The 22,670-nt window shown below is 41.5% G+C and overlaps 1 protein-coding gene across 6 annotated transcripts in view; it reads left to right on the plus strand.

Annotated features, from left to right (window-relative positions):
* Positions 1–22,670, plus strand: part of mbnl3 (muscleblind-like splicing regulator 3) — a 39,188-nt gene that overhangs the window by 6,045 nt on the left and 10,473 nt on the right. For 4 of the 6 annotated variants that reach the window (XM_006781286.3, XM_035912079.2, XM_006781285.3 and 1 more), the window contains exons 2-6: positions 2,422–3,482; positions 12,814–12,978; positions 13,400–13,603; positions 13,697–13,936; positions 17,739–17,892. In XM_006781286.3, coding sequence (XP_006781349.1) covers positions 3,309–3,482; positions 12,814–12,978; positions 13,400–13,603; positions 13,697–13,936; positions 17,739–17,892 — 937 coding nt within the window. In that variant the 5' untranslated portion in view covers positions 2,422–3,308. Of the gene's footprint in view, positions 1–2,421; positions 3,483–12,813; positions 12,979–13,399; positions 13,604–13,696; positions 13,937–17,738; positions 17,893–18,812; positions 21,138–22,670 lie in introns of those variants that run through there. The other 2 variants (XM_035912083.2, XM_035912092.2) reach the window with 2 other exon arrangements.

The raw sequence follows: 22,670 nt of genomic DNA on the forward strand, positions 1-22,670 counted from the left end.
GAGATATTTGAATGCTAATCAATAAACATATCAGAAATAAAAAAAATAAAAAAAATAGTCCCCTACCATATGTTTTGCCAGGATACTGGGCAGTGGTGCCTACTAAGTTAACATGCACAGCCGTGCACTAACCTACAGTGTTAAAGTATGTACTAGTTTGTTAGGGTTATATGGGAATTTTGCAGTATTTTGCATGTAGCTCACAGTATTAGCGTGCAAGAAGAGCGTCACACATATCCACTAGGAAAGGAAAGGATTGTCAGTTCATTCAGAGTACTTCTGAATAATTTGATACTCTTAGTTTGCAGTAAAAGTCATCTGTTCTTTTCCATTTAGCTACATTTACATGCTCAGTGATGTAGGAGCAGCTCCCACTTATAAGTAACTAATTAATAAAAGTTACTTTATCACTTGCAAAATATCAGGTCTGCTAACTCAGGCGCACACTGGTCTGTTTATGACCATGCTGTAAAAAAACAAACAAACTAACACCCCCAAGTGGCCATGTCACATTTAACCCACTTACACATTATTCCATGGCTTTAATTCTCTGTTTTTAACTGTTCCCTTTGTCTTGCTGTATCCATAAATGCCTCAATAGAGGCAAGAGGCAAACTGAGGAAAGCAGAGTCCCAGCAGCTTGTATGAGGAAGTAAAAAATTGTTCCTGTGTATATTCAAAGTTGCCCAGTGCAGTGTAAACTAGGCTGACATTGGAGGAAAGCCAGTTTTTCAATGCAGCTTTCCAAGAATGGTTGTAACGGCAACTGTGCGCCATTTGGTGTCTGGTGTGGCGAGCGCGAGGAGTGTTGCTGAGGAGCATTTTGATGATGCGTGTTGCATATTGCTGAGCTGCATCGTCAGGATGTGCGTAAGCAGAGGCGTTTGACACTAATGTGGACCTGAATGAAGGACAGGCAGAGCTGCAGGAGGAGGAGGTGCTTGCCTTGTGCCCCTGAGAAAAGTTTCTATCGATCTATAGGTAGGCTGAGAGGAGAGAAGAGGCACAGACAAGCAGAGTGGTTAAAGCAAGCAAAGCAATTGCTGTACCTGCTCATCTCTCATTCCTCTTTTTTTGGCTGGGATGTGTCTTTGTTCTTGTGTTTGAAGGTGGGTGTATCAATTCAGTTCCCACCTCCCCCTTATCCCTCCGTCTCCCACTCTGCTGCAGTGTTCTCCTTCTGGGCTGTGTATCTGCATGCTCACACACACACACACACACACTCGTTCCCTCACATTCTCCCCCCCCCGTCGCTTTCTCCGTCTGTGTCTGCCGCCATCAGACGCAGGGACTGATAATATCTGCTCCAACGCCCTGTCGTCCTTCCCCTGTTTTGATTTTTTATTTTGCACTCCTTCTCTCCTGCATCTCTTCTGTTCTTAATTAATTGGACATGCACTCAGGTTTTAAACAGCATAGTCTTCTTTCTTTTCAAGTCCCCCCCAAAATGCAGTCTGGACCTCCTCTTCCCTTGAGAAGCTGCTAGTTTCTTCTGTGTGCATGTGTCACCTCTCTGATCAGTATCTGTATTCACTTAGTGTCTGGACACGTCACTCTGCTCCTTCAGAGTGAGCAGCACAACAGGCTGCATGCATCATCCTTGCATCATGCTGCAGCAGAGTGCACAGTTTGGATAACTCCTCCACATCTGTGAGAAGACTGAGCTGTCTGGTTTCAGCTCAGGGCTCTTGTACAGCGTGGATATTAGCATGTGGCTCAGCCATGACTGCCATGACTGTGCTTGTATCAGTGAGGAGGGGGGGAAAATCAGAGAGGAACAAGGACAGGCTGTGTGAAGGGAGGAGCTGAGCTTTAAACTGCTCTGTCATTGGTTAGTCACGTGCCCTGCCTGCCTGTAAGAGTCTGCCTGATTGGCTGCTGCTCTGCATTGAGCACAGCAGCTGCAGTTGTGATGAACTACCCCTTCTCTCTCTGCCCTGGCTCTGCTTTTCCTGTCTCTACCCCTCGCATTAATAACTGTCTGGCACTCATCTGTGTGGACCAGCGTGCCAACCTGTGCCACTTCAAGGACACCTCTATCCGCTGTGTGTTTCTGCGTGATTCATGTCAAGTTAGTCAATTACTTTCTGCTCCATGGAGCTCACCGGAGTTAAAGTGACGTCTCCACTGCCTGCAATCTCCCTCCCTCCATCCTCTCTCTCCCTCTCCCTCTCTTGTATCACTTAATCAAGACATACTGTAGCTTGCCCTTTCCTGTTCACCGCTGCCTCCCTCCCTGCTACCCTATTTGTTTGCCCTCGTCTTCTCCTCTTTGGCTGTTTCGCGTCCACCCTCCCTGCCTCGTGATCCACGTCGCCCTCCGTTTAAACAAACTCCACACCAGGTTGTGGCTCTACAGTCACGTTCTCTCCTCAACAGGCTGGTGTTTTGTTAACGCTCCTCTGTTTTTGCAATCCACAGCAAGGCAGCAAGCAAGGACATGCAGCAGAGAGGTCAGTGAGGAGGAGGAGGAGGATGACAGCAGAAGAATAGGAAACGGACAAGGAGGGATGAGAAAGAGACTGAAGTAAGAGGAGGAAGTGGAACTCCAAAGTGCCTACTGCGAGGGTACGTCTGCCGAGTCTGCTGGATTACAGCGGGACGGTGTGTGTCTGGCCTTGAATGGAGGCTGTATTTTATCCTGACAGCCACAGAGTCATCCATCCCACGTTGCTGAGCTGCAGTCCCAGCATACCCTGAGCTGAGCAGCCACTTCGTCTCATCATTACGAGGACATCTCCGTGTAAGACTGTCTTTTTTTTTGTTTTATTTTTGTTTTGTTTTTGTTTTTTGTTTTGCTCTAAAGAAATCTTTAGCTTCCTTGTCAGGCTGCCCAAATATAACTAAAGTAGAACTACAGTGAATGCCCCAGCCTGGCCATGTTGACGTGAATGTAGTGGTGATTTACAGCGGGCTGATACAGGTGAATGCACACGCTCGGCGACTCTGCGATCCAAGCGACATGCCAGAGTGATGCCCTCAGATTAGTTTCCTTTTTTTCTTCCTTTTTTTTGAGACAGAGCTGGCCTCTGCTCGCAGTCAAGCCCCTCTATATATCTCACTGCAGTGAGACTTCAGCTGCCACTTTTCCCAGGAAGAACTAATAAACATCCCCCAAAATACACCAACCAAAAGGACTCGCTGCCTATTTGCACTGAGGAGAAACCGAAAATATTTTTGCTTCTGTTTCCTCTGTGTTGTGCTGGGGGATTTTTTGTCTTGAATCACCATTAGTCACCCTTGCTCTCATCAGACAGTTTTCCGTCAGTTTGCCCACCGCCGCTGCACAGCGTCTGCGAGCGTCTCTGATGGCTGTCAGCATGACCATGGGACGAGACACCAAATGGCTGACCTTGGAAGTGTGTCGTGAGTTTCAGAGAGGCACCTGCTCGCGGTCTGACGCTGAGTGTAAGTTTGCACATCCCTCACGGAGCTGCCATGTGGAGAACGGCCGAGTCATCGCCTGCTTTGATTCGCTCAAGGTAACTGTGCTACAGACACGCTGCTCTAATACAGCTTGTTTGTTTCCACACGTTCATTGTGCTTCATGTCAAGCAAGTCAATGGCTTTTGGCTCTGTGAAGTATTATATAGCTGAATGACATATAAACATATCCTGACGTACACACAAATCAGGATTTTGTGCAGTGTTTCAAATGAGTTTGCTCGTCTTTAGCAGGAAAAACACATAACGTAGCGATACGTTAGGATTTGCGTGGTCCACCCCTTAAACCTATCAAACTATGTCAGTTGGTCATAACTTTACTTAACAATATATTCTAATTTTATCTTTATAGTGTAAATCTCTGTGATTATGGGCCTGGAAAGTATAGGGATGTGTGTTATTTCAAGCCTTAGTAACATTTTTCTGTAGTTTTTAAAAAAATTGTATAATGAAGGAAAAGTGTGTTCTCTTCACGTCCCACAACGGCCTTTTTAATTCATGAGAAAAACTGCTGTAAATGACATATTTTATTTTGTCACCATTTAGCTAAGATAAGAACACGTCATCAGGGGTTTGCTGCCTGTAAAGAGCATCTGGCCTCCCCCTAAGGGGAAAATCACCAAGACTGTAATAAAATTCTTTTGAGCTATTTAAGTTGGGAGTTATTTACTTAACTGTAAAGTACGTTTTCGTCTATCGAATTGCCGGAAATAACAGCATAGCGCATAAACTTAATGTAAGTAAGGTAACAAAGACTCTTTCCTTTCACTGTTTGTGACAAGTTGTGGCCAAAGGCCTATTTTGAGGTACAAAAAAACCCTGTTCAGATATATATATATATATATATATATATATATATATATATATATATATATATATATATATATATATATATATATATATATAAAGAAAGAAAAAAATTCAGGCTCACCAAAAGGATTTTGGTCTTTCCCCCAAAAAGGAAAACCACCGAGACTGCAATACAGAATATTTTTAACCAGTTATTCTAAGTGGCAGTTTCATTTACTCAAGACTAAAATGTATTTTTATTTCACAAATGCCAAAAATATTCTGTTAAGTGAAGTAACACTGACTCAGTTTCTTATCTATTTGTACTTAACATTGGTTAGTCTCCAAAAGGCCTGGGAAGCCAGGAAAAACCTGTGATAGTGAAACACCCTGTGTTTGGATAGTCTACTTTATGATAAAGAGGAACTGCTGACAATCGTTTCCATACCTGTAATAGATCAGAGCCCAGCTGATACATTCTGTATATCTGTCTGTCTGTCAGCTTCTTGGCTGATGTTGCGCAATTACAGATGTATTAGAGACACCACATTTATCTTTTCCTACATGCACCATTTTATATGATAACTTTTAACTTTATGATCATTTTTTCCCAAAGAACATAATAGAGAAAATATGATTGGAGTAATTTAGAAATAGTCTTATTAGTGTTTGCAGCACATGCAGCAGAGTAGCATGAACAGACAGTAGTGCAGTCAGGCAGTGTCTTCACATTGAATTGCTTGTGAAAGATGTGGTAGTTTGTGAAGGATAGATCGTTTTTTAATTTAAAAAAAACCAGCATTTACACTTTTTATCATAGCTGTGCATTTATATAACTGTGTATTTATAAAATATCATTCAGTATTAATATCAGAATTGTTTTAATTAATAGAAATTGTCATCTGCTTCAAAACTATAGTCTTGCACTAGTGATTTCCTCTGTGGCTCAGATGTCAGGGTTAATATATTTTAATATAGTTGCAAGTTGCATATTTTAAAAAGTAGCAAGAGCTGAATTGTTTTGTATAATGTGGCGTTATACCTCTTTCATTCAATTTTTGGTGTAGCCTGTGATTTTCACAATAAAAGCTCTGTTATGTCTGGTGACATTTGATAGTAGCTTTATATTTTAAACTGAAAATCACAAAGTACAGCTTTTTTATTATTATTATTTCTGATTATGAATTACTATGTATCATTTGGCTGCCTCAAATATCACCCCCCAAATAGGCACATTAGCTAATTAGCCGTTTTACTGTCTCCATGTAAAATACTGTCTTTTTTTTAAAAAAAAAACTTATAGTTTAATGTTACCATACTAATTTAGAGGTGAAAAAACATGTGTCTGGTTACTGTCTGGGTCATAAACCTTTCAGCCAGATTTTTTTTGGCCATGGTATAAATGGTATAACCAGGCATGAGTCTTAATAACTAAATACAGATTCTGTGTTTATTTGTAGCTAGATAAACCAGGGAATGACATCTGGTTTTCCAGATATTTATTGTTTCCGCTCAGACCAGGCATAATTTCTCGTAAAGCGGCTCAGCTGATGCTCTCTGTTCCTCCACCACCTCTGATGTGGGCTAGTCGGTTGTACTGCTCCAGCATCTCTGCCGCTGCTTTCCTCGCCCCCTCTCGCTCCTCTACCACAGAATCACAACACTAGCGCTGCTCGCACGCTGTGTAAAAACAGTCTGAAACGTGGTGCATTTTAGAGGAGCTGCATCTCTCAATGGCCAATTATGCTAAAATCCAGAATACACTGTTGCTCCACTCGTGCGCGTGCATTCGTGTTGATCTATGCATGTTTGTCCACCAGCTTTCCCTCAGTGAAAAAGTGAGACTCGGACAAGGGGCTTTCTGTCTGAGTGCAGCTGCTGTCTCCTCGTTTATTGAGTTAGAATTTATTATTCAGCCATTTTTCTGTGTTATGTCCTCCAGAGAAGGGGGGAGTTGGAGAGGAGAGAGAGAGAAAGAGAGAGGGGGCCTAGCAACAGCACAGGAGTGCATACCCATTGGATAGTTTGATCTTCCTGAGTGGCACGGCTGTTTTTAGCACCGAGCAACAGCCTGGCCCTGTACTGGTCTCACTGACAGGAAGAAGAGGCTGTTTGAAGCTCCAGGGTCACGTTGATAGTCTGAGAGAGAGCTGAAGCTGGTGACGAAGGTCAGATCAGATGGTTTTAACATACAGAGTGTGAAACCATCTTTTCTATGACAGTGTTTCTGTCTTCGTTGTTGTTCGGGATTGTGCTCAGCTGACAGTTGTTGCTTTCAGTCGACTGACTAGAAAAAACAAGGAAGCGTCACGCGCTGTCCCAGGCAGAGCCGCTCTACAGCATCGCTCCTTCCTCCTGCTCCCCGCCCACCCCTCCCTCCTTTGTTAATTTCATTTCTAATGGCTTCCCTCCTCATCATCCCTCCCATATCTGGCATCTTCATGCCGGCCCAAGCCGACCGCTGTCATTCTCTGTTGCTTCTCCATTAGCTCTGTCTGGTTGGTCTGAACCCACTGCCGCCTAGTTCTTTTTACCTTGTTAACTGGAGTGCTGCTGTCATCTCAAATGATTAATGTAGGCACTGCATCTACCCACCATGCTACTTTTCAACCTAAAGATGATTCAATAGCAGTGTCACCTTTGAATGACATCATCAAAGGACTGCAGCTAACAACATTTTATGCGATTTAGATTTATGAACTAATCATTGTGGTCAACTAACCTAATGTGAAGCGCATGAAGATCTCCAAGTTTAAAAGCCAAATTCTTCTTTGAAATAAATTTTTTTGTCCAAAAAAACCAACAATACCCCAAAATATTTGGTTATTTAAGATGGCAGAAGATCATTTGAATAACTGAGACATAATTTTAATAAGTTTTATGTTAGTGGATCCCAATATTTTTAGAACTGAATACATAGTCTTGATTAATTGGTTCATTGATTGTCTAATTTTTTCATCTTCACATCATTATCTGCAATGAGAGTAACGTCAAATAATAACATTTAAAGGTGAGCCATTATGGTTTACCTGCATTATAGTGAATCGTGTTACAATGGTAGGTGCCAAACTTGGCAAACGTTTCAAATGAAGAGGTCGATAAATGTAAAATTAATCGGTCTGAGCCAAGGTTCATGGTTCAATCAGACCCAATATAAAAGATGGACATTACCTCCTGATCTGAAAAGCAAAGCCAGTAAGGAAATTTCTTAAACTGGCTTAAACTTTTTAACGGCCACCAGGTGGCCATATATATGGTTGAACAGTTCTGGGAAAATGGCCCCAAACCCTCAAGTTTGACCTTATTTCCCGAGGATTTCATGGGCTCAGTCACTCATTTCAGGCCACAGTGAATAAAATATTAATTTCATTTTGTAAATTTTGGTCATTCTAAATTTCACAAAGGAGTATTATCCAGGTATCCTAATCAGTTAATAAGTTGTCAATCACGAGTGTGGTTTCACTTCACTGTTATGAATTTGGATTGTAAGACTGGTGAGGATTGAGGCAGGATAACAGGAGGCAGACTAAAAGCCATTTGTTTAAGCTGATATACCAAAATCTAAATCAATGGTGAACACGCAGGAAAATTAAGAGTCACCAGGACATAGACTAAGGAGAAGGACTGGACTATTTATACACGAGATAATAAGGGAAGTACACAACTCATAAACAAAGTAGCAAAGTCAAAAAGTCATGCAGGAGTACACAATGGTGACCGCAAAGAGAGATCAACAGACAGCAAGACAAAGACTAAAGTAAAGGATTGGACTATTCATACACTCGAGGTAACAAATGAGCTGAATGGAAGAGGGTAACAACGAGAGTGATCACACAGGTGAAGACAATCAACAACAATGGGTCAGGAGGGGAAGTTAAACTAAAAGTTTAACACAGGAAACAGATGATCACCAAAGTAAAACAGAAAATGAATAACAGTGAAACAGGGAAATGCCAACACTGAAACACAGAGGAGACTAATAAAATATCATATTAGTCTACAAAACTACAAAACTAGAATTAAAATATCACCGGAAGTGTTTCCTTACAATCCGAAGGAATGACTGAAAATTAAAGTTTAGCAATAAACAAAATAAAGAATGAAAAAACCCTTGAATGATCAAACTGAGAGTACCTCCAAAAACAAACAAGGATCCTAAACTTAAAAATTACTCAAAACCCTGAGCCTAGCTGAAAATAATAACGATATTCATGGTAGATATGTCCAGCTGTTTCTATTCTTTCATTTGCATGATGTTAGTGAGAACTTACACAACAAAGTAAGTAAAAATGTAAGACCAGGCCCTCATCGCATCAATGTTACCAAATACCACTGTGAATGCTACACTGATATTCTAAACAGTTGGATTTGCCAACATAACCTAATAACAATGTCATAGTTACATCAGTTAAATGCATAGTATTTATGTTTGATATTAATGCAGAAAAGTCTCCATGTACTCTGCTTATTCTGCAGTTACAGAGCAGTATTATTGCAGTCTTACCAGACTTAGCAAGAAACGCAATGTTGGCATTACATATGTGTTTGTATCACGGCGATATCCCTAATATTGTTATGTTGGGCCACATGAGGGACAGCTCCACCTATCTGGTGTTCTAACCTTGTGTTTGTGAAGGGCAGCCAATCAGAAGGCGGATTATGTTGAACTGGCAACCAATGCAAAGGCCACTCTAGGTGAGTCCAAGAATAAAAAAAGTGGTGGAAATGAGCGTTACAGGTCGTCTTTAACTAAAAGAAAGCATCAGTTGTGTTTCATGTTAATATTGTTTACAGTGCAGTTCTGTCATTGTGTGCCACAGAGTAGAGCTGCGCTGTGATCTTTTTTTTTATCGACGTCCTAGCTCTCTCTTCTCTCTGCGCATCAGCAGCACACTACTGTACAAACAGGGACTTTCTCTGTGTTGTGTAGTGTGTTGCCATGGCTACCAAAAGGAGATTCCTGACCTAGTACTCTCCTCAGCACCGCTATTCATTGGCCTCTTTCTCTAACTCAGATGTCACAGCTTTCATAAAGGTTTTGTATCAAAGTTTTCTTTATTTCTTTGTGTTTCTGTCTGGATCGTGCAATGCATAACGTCAATGCACCATTAGATTCATTAATAGATACTTTTCTTTCCCTCTGAGTTGCAGCAGGCATGCTGGGCTCATGGGACTCTCTCTTCATTACAGTCTCATCCCTAAACACACAGCTCGCTGACGCAAAGCTTGCTCCGGTGTAGGCGAGAGTGTTTTTATATGCCTGTGTACCATCATGACCGGTTTTCAGGCGGCTGCGTTGCTGTGTGCTCTCGTGCTTTTTTGCCTGCCGTGTGAGGTTGTGTGAGTGGGTGCTGGTGAAGAGACACTGCGGCTTCCCCCTATTTTTATAGAGTTATCCTGCTGCTAACACCCTTTTTATGTGCCCTCATCTCAGCATGTTATCCATCACCATCAGAGCCTCTGCACCATGACGTCAGCTTGTCTTCAGATTGCATTATTGTCCTCTGCTTTAGTGCTCTTGGTTTGCTCGTGATCACCTAACGCGAGGGACTTTCTGTGGGTGTGGTTTGATGACAGAGCATGTTGCCGTGGCTCAGCGGAGGTAGTTTAGCGGGTTAACGACTCATCTGCAGGAGCAGACAGATGCTGTCGGCCCAGGGGTTTAATGAAGACTGCAGTTTCTCCTCTGAGTGTGCGTTGACCTGCAGTGTTCCTGCAGCACCATCTTCACCTTCCCCACAGTCTGCCAGGGAGCAAGGACACTGCTTTAACGGCATTCTGGGCCAAATTGATTGCTTTTAGATAAATGGATCCAAATCTGATTTAGAGTTTGTCAAAAAGCCAGAAATGACAAGTAAAAAGGAGCGTGAAGAATGACTTCTGATCAAAACGGGTTTTGGCCACGGCTGCTGATGCAGGATAAGATTCGCTGGTAATTTATGACTTTAATTTTCCCAGTATCCCAGATGATAAATTCAAAAAATCCATATGAGATTATCCTCAGTTGCATCTGTAAATCCACGGCATTGATTACAGAGTGTAGCTAGAACTAGCTGAGTTGTAGTCCCATTAGCTGATCAGATAAAAAATTAAAAAAAACTGGAGCTGGCATTTCTGTGTCCTGCGATGTTTATCCAATTTAATAATCTTTTAATTTCTATTCCATGATAATGCAGAGCTGTGTGATATTTGGAAATGTTTGCTTTAATATAAAGCCCCTCAATTTTTCATTTCTGTTGATTAGAAATGGCACATTAAAGAAGAAAAGTTGTGAAAATATCCAATCAAACTCTGAAAATTATGGATAAAAAGTAGTATTGGGAGTTAGTATTGTAAAGAAATTAATCGAGTTTCATTCATTTATGTTTCCTTAATGACTGACTTCAAAGATTCTTTCTAGAGGCATCACAAGCAAGGCAGCAATTGCATTATTAGGAACGCGGTGAACAGCAACTATAAAATACCACATCGCGCATCTAAATTTGGACAATTAGCATAAGAGATTATAATCTGTGAAGCACATTTACAGATATAAAATGTTTAACATAAAGGTGAAGAGTGGATTGATGGTAAATCAGAGCTGTAGTCATTTTAAATAACTATATTATAATTTTATAATTATTAATACTTTTGGAAATTATATTAATTCTTTGTTTTTCTACACTATATTTTACACTATGTATTTATAGTTTATTGTGGTTTTATATATGTTGATTTATGTTATGAATGTTGTAAAATGTGAATGTAAAAGCCCAACAAGGGACAAGGGTCGTGAATTAGCAACAGTTATAAACCCATCGTGCAGCACATTGGTTTCATGTGCCGTAGTGGAACTACATTAAACTGCATTGCAATGCATTATTTGACTTATTTACTCCTTATACAAAGCAATCTGTTAAAGTACCACTGCAGCGGTTTCAGTGAAAACCAGTGCAAAGAGTACTGGATGGTGATTCTGCACAGGAAAACAGGCTGCTTTTTCTTTATGTGCTGGCTGATCTTTGCTTTTGTTACCTACACTGCTTCTGGTGATGGCACAGGCTTAGCAAAAGCAACCCTCCTGGTAACAGTTTCTGTCCCTGGTAGGTTTGTGCCTTTTCAGGTGCTGTGGTCAGGTGTACTTGGTTTAAATCTATACACAGTGTTCTTTTTGACTGGCAGTTCGTGGTTGATTTACAATAACATGGTTCACAACATCGCTGGAAACATGAAAGAATTTTTTCATTTCTCTCACTTTAAAAGTGGTATATTCACTTCCCTTTGTTCTTATTACTAAAAGACTGATATAAAACAACTCTGGTACAGAGACCTTACATTGCTAGAAACCCCAACATGAACGTCCAGGTGACGTTCAATAAACGCACCCAGCAAATTTTGCAGCTATTTTCTTAACCAAGGCTAGAATTCAAGAATAGGAAATCAGTTACAAATAGTGATGCTTATTACATAAGCTCACGTACTGATGGATGTGTCTCTGTGTTCAGTAGATTATCGTATCTATGTTTTTTCTTTGTTTTTATTTATTTTTTAACATTTTTTTTAATATATTATTAGAAAGAAAAGAAAAATCACAAACAGAAATTAATAATTAGTAAGGACTGGTTCCCAACTATACTTTATAAATCTAGTCTGCATATATGAATTGTAGGCCTATGTACAATTAACTCATAGTTGAAATGCTTCTTGAAGATATCATGATTCTTTGCAGACCAGCTTTTTTTTTGGCTGATGCTGTTCTGTATCAATTCATCTGTTATATTAAAGCCACTTTCGGCTGCTTCCTTGTCACAAGAGCTCACCACAGCAGGTAGCTCCACATGTTTGATTTGGCAGATTTTTACACCGGATACCCTTCCTGGCGCAACCCCCGGGGGACTCATATCTCCTTCCCTCTGTTATGTCAAAATGTACAAATTTGGCTTGTGAGTTTATTTTTTCCTGTAATGACTGCTTTTGCTTTTTCACTCATGCACTGCAATGTTTTTCCCTTATTTCAGAAAATAGGTTATTTTATTTTATTTTTGAGCTGATATCTTCCCGATGGAGATACTGACTCTGTCATAGAGGACGGTGAGACTTAAGCATGTGTTATCAGCCTCCAGCTTTATCGCTTGTCACTTTAGTTTATTTTTCTGCTGTGGAAAAATCCAAAGCTGGCTCAAATACAACACCTGTCGTTTCACATTGCCTCAAAAAATGACTTAATGACAAAATGAAATGATTATATCCTGAGAAATAAAAAAAAAACACTTTTGAATATTCGTCAGAACTCTTTTACAAAGCGGTTGCATTTTTCTCATGAATTATGCAGCAGAAGCTCTTCTGGGGCTTCATTAGTACTTTATTCACCAAAATTTATACGGCATAGTCATTAGGACTCCTCTGAAAGCACACTAGATCCTTGATGTTTAGTGTAACAAATTACACTTGATTATATGGATGACTCCTCTGCTAAACTTGAATCGGTTGCTCTGATAAGAGGTGATTTTTATTTATTTTATTATTTTTTGAGTGGGAGTGAGTTTTTGTTGCCTGCTGAAAGCTTCAGCTCATCCTTCCTGTCTCCGCTCTCCTCTTCAGGGGCGTTGCACACGCGAGAACTGCAAATACCTGCACCCACCTCCGCACCTGAAAACCCAGCTGGAAATCAATGGGAGGAACAACCTGATCCAGCAGAAGGCCGCGGCAGCCATGTTGGCTCAGCAGATGCAGTTCATGCTGCCTGGAACACAACTGCAGCCCATAGTGAGCAGCCCATCCTAAACTATGACTCTACAGTAATGCAGTCATCAAAACACCGTGCCGTGTGCAAGATGTGCGCTAAACAGACAACAAGGAGTAGAATAATATTTCACTCTATCAATGCTGGTTATTTCTGTCCTCTTACATACATAAAATAGGGAATAAAAAGAGCCTTTTTGTTTTTAAAAAGTGTTTGAAAGCCAAAGTTTCTTACTGTACAAGGAGAAATTCGCAGAATCTCAAGTGACATTGAAAGTCTTTTATGTATTCTGCCTGCTCAGCTGTTTTTTCATGCTTGTAGAAGTTGTTTAGGCAGCTGCATTGTTGTTATTCCTGTAAAAAGCAGTGCTGGCAGTCAAGCACTTCAAGCCTCCTATTGAAAGCTCTGCCATAAATCGTCTCTTTCTTGTTCTCTTTCTTTCAGACAACATTCCCAGTGACACCCTCTCTGGCAACGAGTCCCAGCATGGCATTCAGTCCATATCTAAGCCACATGGGCCCAGCGATGGGTTTGATGCCTGAGCTGCTGCCCAGCACTCCCCTGCTCGTCCCCGGGAGTCCTACCGGTCTGGCAGCCATGGGAAATGGCACCTCCGCACAAAAACATGTGCGCACAGACAAGCTGGAGGTATGCAGCCAGCGTGCAGTTGTTGTGTTTCTATGTTTGGTGGAAAAACGATGAAAGGTGAATGTTGATCGGTGCTCCCGCCCGCCCCGCCAGGTTTGCAGAGAATTCCAGCGCGGGAACTGCACGCGAGGTGAGAACGACTGCCGCTACGCTCACCCCCTGGAGGCGGGCATGGTGGACTGCAACGAGAACTCGGTCATTGTCTGCATGGACTATATTAAAGGCCGCTGCAGCCGAGACAAGTGCAAGTACTTCCACCCTCCAGCTCACCTGCAGGCCAGAATCAAGGCTGCACAGCACCAAGCCAGTCAAAACACCCCGTCCTCAGGCTTGGTGAGTCGTCCTCGACACTGTGTCTCTGTACTTTTTAACAAAAATAAGCATTAAAATATTCTCATGTTTTTCAGAAGAAAAACATGCGTGTAAGCCAACTGTAAAGCCAACCTCTGCCATACAGCTAAATCCATAATTTGTTGGACATGGATACAGTTTTTGTTTTGTTGCTCTGTTTAATTAATAGCACTGCTGGGTTGAATCAAGATGTAATTGAAGTTTGGACTTTCAGCTTTCATTTCTAGGGGTTTTACAAAAAAATTGCATCAGCTCTTTGGGAATTACAGTTTTCAGCTTTGCCACCTCCATGCTGGCCTCCTGTCTTTTTGTCGGTGCCATCGTCTCCAAACCAAAGATCATATCCGGTCTCACTATCATCTCGTAAACCTCCCTTTTCACTGTTGCTGCCACAAATCACCCTGACACTCATCTCCACCCACTCCACTCTGCCTGCGCTCTCTTCTTCACATCTTTTGTGTGTTTGTTGCTTGGGATGGTTGACCCCAGGTATTTAAACTCGTCCACATTCACTACCTCTGCTCCTGGCAGCTTTATCTATTCCCCCCACAAAATAAAACTTCTAGAACTTTGCAGACTTTTTTGGGCCTTTTTGTTCTTTAGTGTAACCAGTTTGCATTCTCTTGATTGTACACCCTGACAGTGATACGTCTATCTTTTTGAGCAAGTTCGTGACTTTGTTAAATGTTGGGAAGCTGTTTTTCTTAATCGTGGAAATCATTCTGTTATCATTTAGCGTTGCTGAGCTGGCCACTGAATTCCTTCTTTTTAAGAATGGATCAGGTTGTTGATTTTTCCAGTTTTTTTCTACGTCTCTTTGGGTCTCATATTTAAAATTAAAGTGAAGTTTTTTATGAAGTAACAAGGAAACAGGCCTCACCTGCTGATGACTGGGCTGGATTGGTACCAATCTGTTGTGGTAAAAACATAGCTGTGGATTTACCGGTCTGTCTATGTTCCTACCCTCACCTGTGGTCACCTATGGTCACGAACTCTGGGTAGGGACCAGACAAATGAGGTCAGAGATACAAGTGTCGGAAATGAGTTTCCTTTTGAAGGGTGACTGGGCTCTCCTTTAGAGATAAGATAAAGAGCTGAGTCATTCAAGATGATCTCAGAGTAGAAGTGTTGCTCCTCCACCTCGAAAGGAGTCAGTTGAGGAGGTTTGGGTATCTGACTAGGATGCCTCCTTTTGAATGATTTAATGTCCTACCAGAAGGAGGCCCGGGGCAGACCGAGGACCCGCTGGAGAGATTACATATCTCAGCTGGCTTGGGAAAGACTTAGTGTCCCCCTGGATGAGCTGGAAGTAGTGATGGGCAGATGAAGCTTCATGAAGCACTGAAGCTTTTCATCCAATTGGTTCACCCCAGCACAAAGCTTCTTGAAGCTTCATTTGCTCTAGTAGGACACCTACTGGACGTAAAAATATTAGTTGGCATGAATTTGAAGAGTGTGGCCTTTTGCACACAGCCTGTAAATGTCAACAACAAAAGGAGTGTGTAAAACATCTATATTGTATTGATGGCAGTATACTTTGTATATTTATACTGGCAGTATGGAAAATGATCATTTGGAAATGCTTAAAATGGAAATGATCATTTACTGTGAGGTGAGGTGTGGTTGGGGTGTGGACAGTGGTTGTGCTTTTGTAACGTTCAGGTATGGACAGCTACACACTGAGGCTTTGAGCCTCAGTCCTGCCCACATTTTATTCTGTAAAAACTAAATTTTCACTGCTTTTATGGCCTTTTTAGTGGGGAGAACATAGCTAGGATTTAATGATTTAACAAATCTTTTAAATCCTTTGTCCTCCACAATGCTAAATGGCTGGGAGTCCTCAATCACCATGCTAACCAGGTCTTCATCTATTTGAGATTGTTCTCCTGAGGAAAGACAATAAAAACAAAGCACAAATATAAATATCACACACGTCATTTATTGCATTGTATAATATTGTTATATCATTTAGTAACATTACTGCATGCTATATTATCATGGCATTTGATGGCTCACCTGGTCTTGCTCCACAATCGGTGTTCCCCTTATTCTCATGCAAAGCTCTGTGGTGCCTAAGCATGGATGAGGTGTTGTTGTTATATCCCAGCTCCCTGGCACATAGTAAACACTTCACCTTGAAAAAAGAAAAGACAGCTTAACATATGTTTTATTGCACCATCAGTATTATGAAAATACATCTTCTGTAGAAATTTACATACCTTGTTGGGAGGAATAAAATCAAAATGTTCCCACACAGGGGAGGACATCCTCCTCTTCTTAGCTGGCCCCATTCTCTCCTGACTTTCTCTCCTCACTCTCATAAACCTCCAAACTCTCTCCAAACTGTCTCCAAACTCTCACTAACCGCAACTCTCCATCAAACACCTACATTTTTGAATGAAGTCTGAGGGGTTTATATCGCTGTCATATCTCGCGGCAAAGTTCGAACCGCTTCATGAACCAGTCACGTGGTACAGCCGGGCAGCGAGGCTTCGGACGTCATCATTTTCAGCTCCTCCCATAAATGAAGCAAGCCTCGATACGCGCTTCGCGGAAACGTCCCCTCAATTACTTGACACACGCTTCGAAGCCTCGATACAGAACGTCACATCACTAGCTGGAAGTGTTGCCTAGGGTAATGGAAGTCCAGGTTTGTCTGTTTAGACTCCTTCCCCGGTAACCCGGATAAGCAGTATGAAATGGATGGATGGTATCTGATCTTCAATCACATCTCGATGGTTTGATTTAAAATCCACTGTGGTTGTTTATACAAAACTACAAATTATGGACCCAACTGTATCTGCTGTTTAACAGCATTTCACAAAATAGTTTGTTATTCTATGTTATTCTCTTGATTTGTGTTCCTGAAGCTACGATTTTCAGTTTATCAGGTTCTTGAAGATTATTTGAGTACAACAGTTGCTGCTTCTTCTAAAGCTTCCCTGCCAAAGATTCTTGACAGCATATGTGCTCCACACACAAAACACTTATCACTGAAATTAGTGTCCAAGTTGCAGTAAAAAACAGGACAATTCATGTCACGTCAAGTCCAGGCTGTATTACCAGCAGCAGATTTTCCTTTCCGGTGCTCCTATATTGTTCAATGATACAATGTAAGATCATAATATCCTGCTTCAGATAGGATGATCTGGTCTAAACGGTTTGTTTTTTAGCACATTAACTGCTTCAATCGTATCGTTCACTGCCTGTAATGACTAACGCCATCGATGTGAGTAATCTATAGTTACTGAAAGAAGATACAAATCATAAAAGTGAAAGAACTTAGAAAGATCATTTCTAGGTAATTAGGTTTTGGTTTTAGCTTGTAACATTGTTTTAACTTCAGTAAAGAACGGGGATTGCTGCTGTGTTACTTCTGTAGATCAGGTGGGGTCATTCAAACATACTCCTGCTTCAGCCACATCCCACATTAATGGCCTGTGTGTTAAGGTTTTATACCCATATATCCTGGTTATCTTCCGTAGCATTTTGATGGTTCAGCACTGGCCCCATTAGAAGATGAAATGATAGAAGCCCCATTTTGCTCTTGGCCTGACCTCTGGGCTGTCCTTACATCACTTCAGTTAATCTTAGATACTGCAGTGCCCTCTTGTGGTGGCATCCATGTAATCTGAATGGTAAAGTTTATATTCACCCTGAGATGACACCAGATTAATCTACTTTTGTTATTTTTGTTCCAGGGAGAGTGTTTTCTGTACACCCATCACTACCTGTGTTGAAAGATAACCACTGCTTTCCTTCATATCCTTCTCTTCATGGCCAGGGTCTGCCCCCGGGGGCCGTGCAGCCGCTACCAAAGAGGCCTGTCTTAGAGAAGAGCAACGGAGCTGCTGCCACCGTCTTCAATCCCAGCATGTTCCACTACCAGCAAGCCCTGGCTAACATGCAGCTCCAGCAACCAGCCTTTATCCCCACCGGTGAGTCTCTGGAAACCTTAGCAACACCAGTAGGAGGTCCCTTGGATTCATACACCCTCAAACCTTGAGTCCAAGAAGTTGCCTGTGCACACAAACACAAAGGTGGAGAACTGTAGGACGAAGGAGTTGCTGTGTCTGTTCAGGGCTTCTGTGCTGTGTGACGCTTCTCTTCTGTTCCACTGTCTGTTGTGTTGCTTGATTCGGATCCACTCTTGCTTGGCTTGTGATAAGGCCATAGAGTCAGAGGACACAGCTTAAAGAGACAAACACATTAAAGGCCTAAACCACGAAGCAGGATTAGGGTTTTAGCAAGGTTCAGGTTTAACTCAGAGTTTTGAGTCACAAAGGAGGTTCATTAGTCACTATGGCAGCTAAAGCTGCAAACCTAACCTGCACGTAGGAGACAACCGCTGAGTCACTAACCAATTCTCAGGAAAATGCCATCATCAGTCCTGGAAAAACAGGTGGACCTTAATATCCAGGTAGGAGAAGGCCGTGCTTTAGAGAAATATAGATCCTTAAGAGCAACGTTAATGCTCATTTTTATCTAGCAAGCAGTTTTAAAGCCATTTTAACTATTTTCATTTGTTCTGCAAGGCTTAAACTCATGTCTGATCCTAAAACTGAACACTTAATCCTCGTTATTACTGACTGTTCATAAAATCTGCACACCTACTGGTTTCAATTCAGTTTTTTAATTGTTCTGTCCTTGCTCTCAGACGGTTTTACACAGCCGGGGCTGCAGCTCAAAGAATAAGGTTACAAGTGTCTTGTGCAGATTTCTGAATATGTCAGATCCTATTGAGCCTTAATGATTGAGTTTTGATAATGACAAGTCAGTTAACCTAAACATTTTCTATTGTAGCTTTGTCTTCCTTTGTAAAAGCAGCTGTTCTGCTGCCATGTTTGTGATTGGTCAGATGCTGCCAACACCACCTCTTTCATGTGAACCGGCTCCAAGATGGATTGAGGACACCTCGGGTTTACTGGTGGAGTTGACAATCACCTTCAGCCTGACTGCTGATTGTTACGTTCTCCAGGAAGTCTGGGGGGAATCCGGGGAAGTAACAAGATAAGATGAGATAAGACTTTATTGATCCCACAACGGGGAAATTTTTGCGTCACCTCAGCTTAGGTACAGATATCAGAAGGAAATATAAAAATACAAATAAGTACAATCAATGAAAAAAAAGAAAGATAATACACTTTATACAATGGTAGCATACACAGTATGTGATTATGGATATAGTTGGAAATATGGAAGACATAAACTATATAGCTTGGAAGGTCATGGAAGGTCCATTATGCATGAGGTGGTGACCGTGGATGTTCACAGCGTCCAGTGACTTATGACATCGTGATTGAGGAGTTATAGAGTTTAACTGCTGTTGGGATGAATGATCTGCGAAAGCGCTCCTTCCTGCAGCGAGGGTGTTTCAGTCTCTGGCTAAAGGAGCTGCTCAGCCCACTCACATACTCATGCAGTGGGTGATGTGGGTTGTTCATGATGGATGTCAGCTTTACTAACATCCTCCCCTCACCAACCACCTCCACAGACTCCAGGGGACATCCCAGCACGGAGCTAGACCTCCGCACCAGTTTGTCAATCCTGCTCCTGTCCCTGTCCGTGCATCCACTCCCCCAGCAGGCCACTGCATAGAAAAGGGCAGATGCTACCACAGTGTCATAGAATGTCCTTAACAGAGTCCTGCAGACTCGAAGGACCTCAGTCTCCTCAGCAGGTGGAGTCGACTCTGGCCCTTCTTATACAGGACGTCTGTATTTGTAGTCCAGTCCAGTTTATTGTTGAGGTGAACACCCAGGTACTTATAAGAGTCCACTATCTCAATGTCTTTCCCTTGGATGTTCACCGGTGTTGTAGGGGGTGACTTCCTCCTGAAGTCTATGATCATCTCCTTTGTCTTGCCGGCGTTGATTTGAAGTACGTTGGTCTCACACCAGCCAACAAAGTCACTGATGACCCCCCTGTATTCCTGACAATAAAAGTGTCTGCACCAAGGAAGCAAATTTGGCACTAAAATAAAGGTTTTTAATTACAATTAAACTGAGATGACAAAGCTACCATCACCAACTAAACAGAGAAGCATAGCAAAACCTAGACGTTTGACCAATAGGATAGTACATGTGCACATACACACTTGGCATGCAGTTTTTATTCCTCGATACTTGAATGCCATTTTCTTCACTACAGCATTTAGAGATTTGAGGTGTTTGCACTTTCACTTTACCAGCAGCTTGCATCAGTGTGTTTTTGTGCGCCGGTACACATTGTGCACTAACTCCATGCTGCTTGCTTGTGCTACCTGCTCTAACCTGAACCTGTGGGCACACCTTTGTCTGCTCTCTCGTCTTAACTTTCGCTGTCATCTGTTTCTTGTTTTATGTACGTGTTTGTACAAAATGTGACCAGCCGTAGGATTGGTGTGTTAATCAGAGGCCTGCACGACCATACAGGTGACCATTTCGCCCAGTTAACTATAAATTGGGTAGTTCATACATGTGCAGTAGAATTGATTAGCAGGGATTCAAGTTCATGCTTCTTGTGTTTTATGTGAAACGGTTTTCCTTTAGGGGAATGAAATTTCAAAAGCAGACAGACCTAAACCTGGAAGCGTTACATGGACGATGACTTTCTATTTGCAGCATAGTACATGGACTATGCGTTATTTAATCAAAACCAAACTACTGGATGGCCTGACAATGAGAACCGACTATTCTCCGTTGCTGAAGTCGACCACTGATTTTCTCCATCCAGTTTAACAAACAAGTCTTAAGTGCAAGTGTTTAATCATTTAAGCATTTACATGAACTGTGCCAGCTCTGGTAGCTCAGACTGCTGGGAAAGCAGGGAGTGGAAAAAAACCTCATCAGCTTCCTGTCAGTGTCTGTACTCACAGATAAAGGGACCTCCTTTTTTTGCTCACCACACAAGGACCCCACCTGCACCACCCTCCTTAGAGCGTCCAGAAGCTCACTTCAGGTCTGAAGTGAAGTGCCAGCTGGTTTAGAGGAAGGTTTTACAGATTTTCTTTTAAATGCACGAAACAAATGTTCACTAAACTGATGTCAGAAATATCAGAATATTGTAGTTTAACCATGGAGGATTAGACTATGTCTGAGGTCAGTGCTGTTCAGGATCACATAACAGTGGAACAGCAGCAGACTGATGCAGGGTTTCTATTCAGATAGTTTAGGGATACCAACAGTGATGAGAAGCACAGACACACGATTCACTCGGTCAGTCCATCTGAACTGAAAATCTGGTAGATTAGAATCACAAAAAGTTTGCAGAAGATGTTTAGACATGCATACGTCTGCGTGTGTGTTTCCTAACTTCAGCTCCACCTTTATTACATTTCCCAGTGCTACATACTGATATTAGGACATAAAGTTAATACATTTGGAGAATAATTTTGACATAAAAGAAAAAAAGAAGCAAAATATTTTCATGTGTCTTTGCTGTTATAAATTGCAGTAAAATACTTTTTCAGGATGGTCCGTGTCCCTCTCTGGTTTTGTTTTTGGAGATTTTTTTGCTGAATTTTGTCCACTTTAGTCTCCAGCCTAAAGCAGACTGCATTTCTATAACGGTGGGGAACTATAAAAGCAGAAGAGGTAGTCTCACTTTAGTGCAATATATGGGTCAATACATGGGTATGGTTGCATGAAAAATTAATCAGAGCCTTCCACACGATCCCCTCAGAATGAGCTGGGGTTTTTTTCTTTACATGCAGTAAAGATATCGAGATTTTGGTTTGGATATCAGATTGATTTGATGCCCTTTTCAACAATGCTTAAATGTCCTAAAAATGTTGTAGTGCCAAGCTCAGGGAAGCGTGGGGAAATGGAATGAATTAAAAAGGGTCATATTTCAACCTGCACAGCATAGATCTTTAATGGCTTTAAAAAACAAGAATTTGTTGCACAAGTTTGAATTTATTGGGGATTTGCTCTAATCCACACAGGTAAACAGACACTCTCAGTTATATATACATAACAATATTTTGGTTAAATATTCCTTAACAGATTCCACCTCAACCAAATGCTTTTAGCAGTCATCAACAAGCAGCTACAAATTTCAGTCAAGCCTGAAGGGGTAGCTCTGTGTTGGGCACTCCAGTGAGTGAGCAAAGAGAAGCTACCAGCCCAAAATGACCACAATGATGAGTGTATGAAAACTTCTGACTAATACATTTCTCATAATCCAACCAAAAAAACATAATTTCATTATATCATTCCTACTTGCTAAATGTACAAATAGAACATAAAAGCAATAACAGTGTTTGGTGTCCCTACTCTTCATGTATGACGACATTAATCACAGTGTATACATCCTCACAGTCCTCAGTCGAGCTATAATTAAGAAGCTGGGGTGAAAACACCAGTTTGAGCGTCACAGTGCCGATCTATTGTATAATGAATCCACAAGTGGATGTTGTCACTGTCCTGCATCCTGCCATAGATTACAGAGGTGCACATCCTGTCCAGGGTGATAGGTCAAGGAAAACGCAACAATCAAGTAACTAATGATACAATACAATACAAAGTCAATATAAAAAACCCTTTTAAAGTTACATTGATAAAAGTGCAATTAAAAGCAACATATTAGATTAAGGCTATGTCCACACGTACCCGGGTATTTTTGAAAACGCAGATTTTTCTATGTGTTTGCACCTTTCGTCCACACGTAAACGGCGTTTTCGGTCACTGAAAACGGAGATTTCTAAAAACTCCGGCCAGGGTGGATATTTTCTAAA

The sequence above is a fragment of the Neolamprologus brichardi genome, chromosome 2 (assembly GCF_056152115.1).
Source record: "Neolamprologus brichardi isolate AB-2024 chromosome 2, ASM5615211v1, whole genome shotgun sequence".
NCBI lineage: Eukaryota > Metazoa > Chordata > Actinopteri > Cichliformes > Cichlidae > Neolamprologus > Neolamprologus brichardi.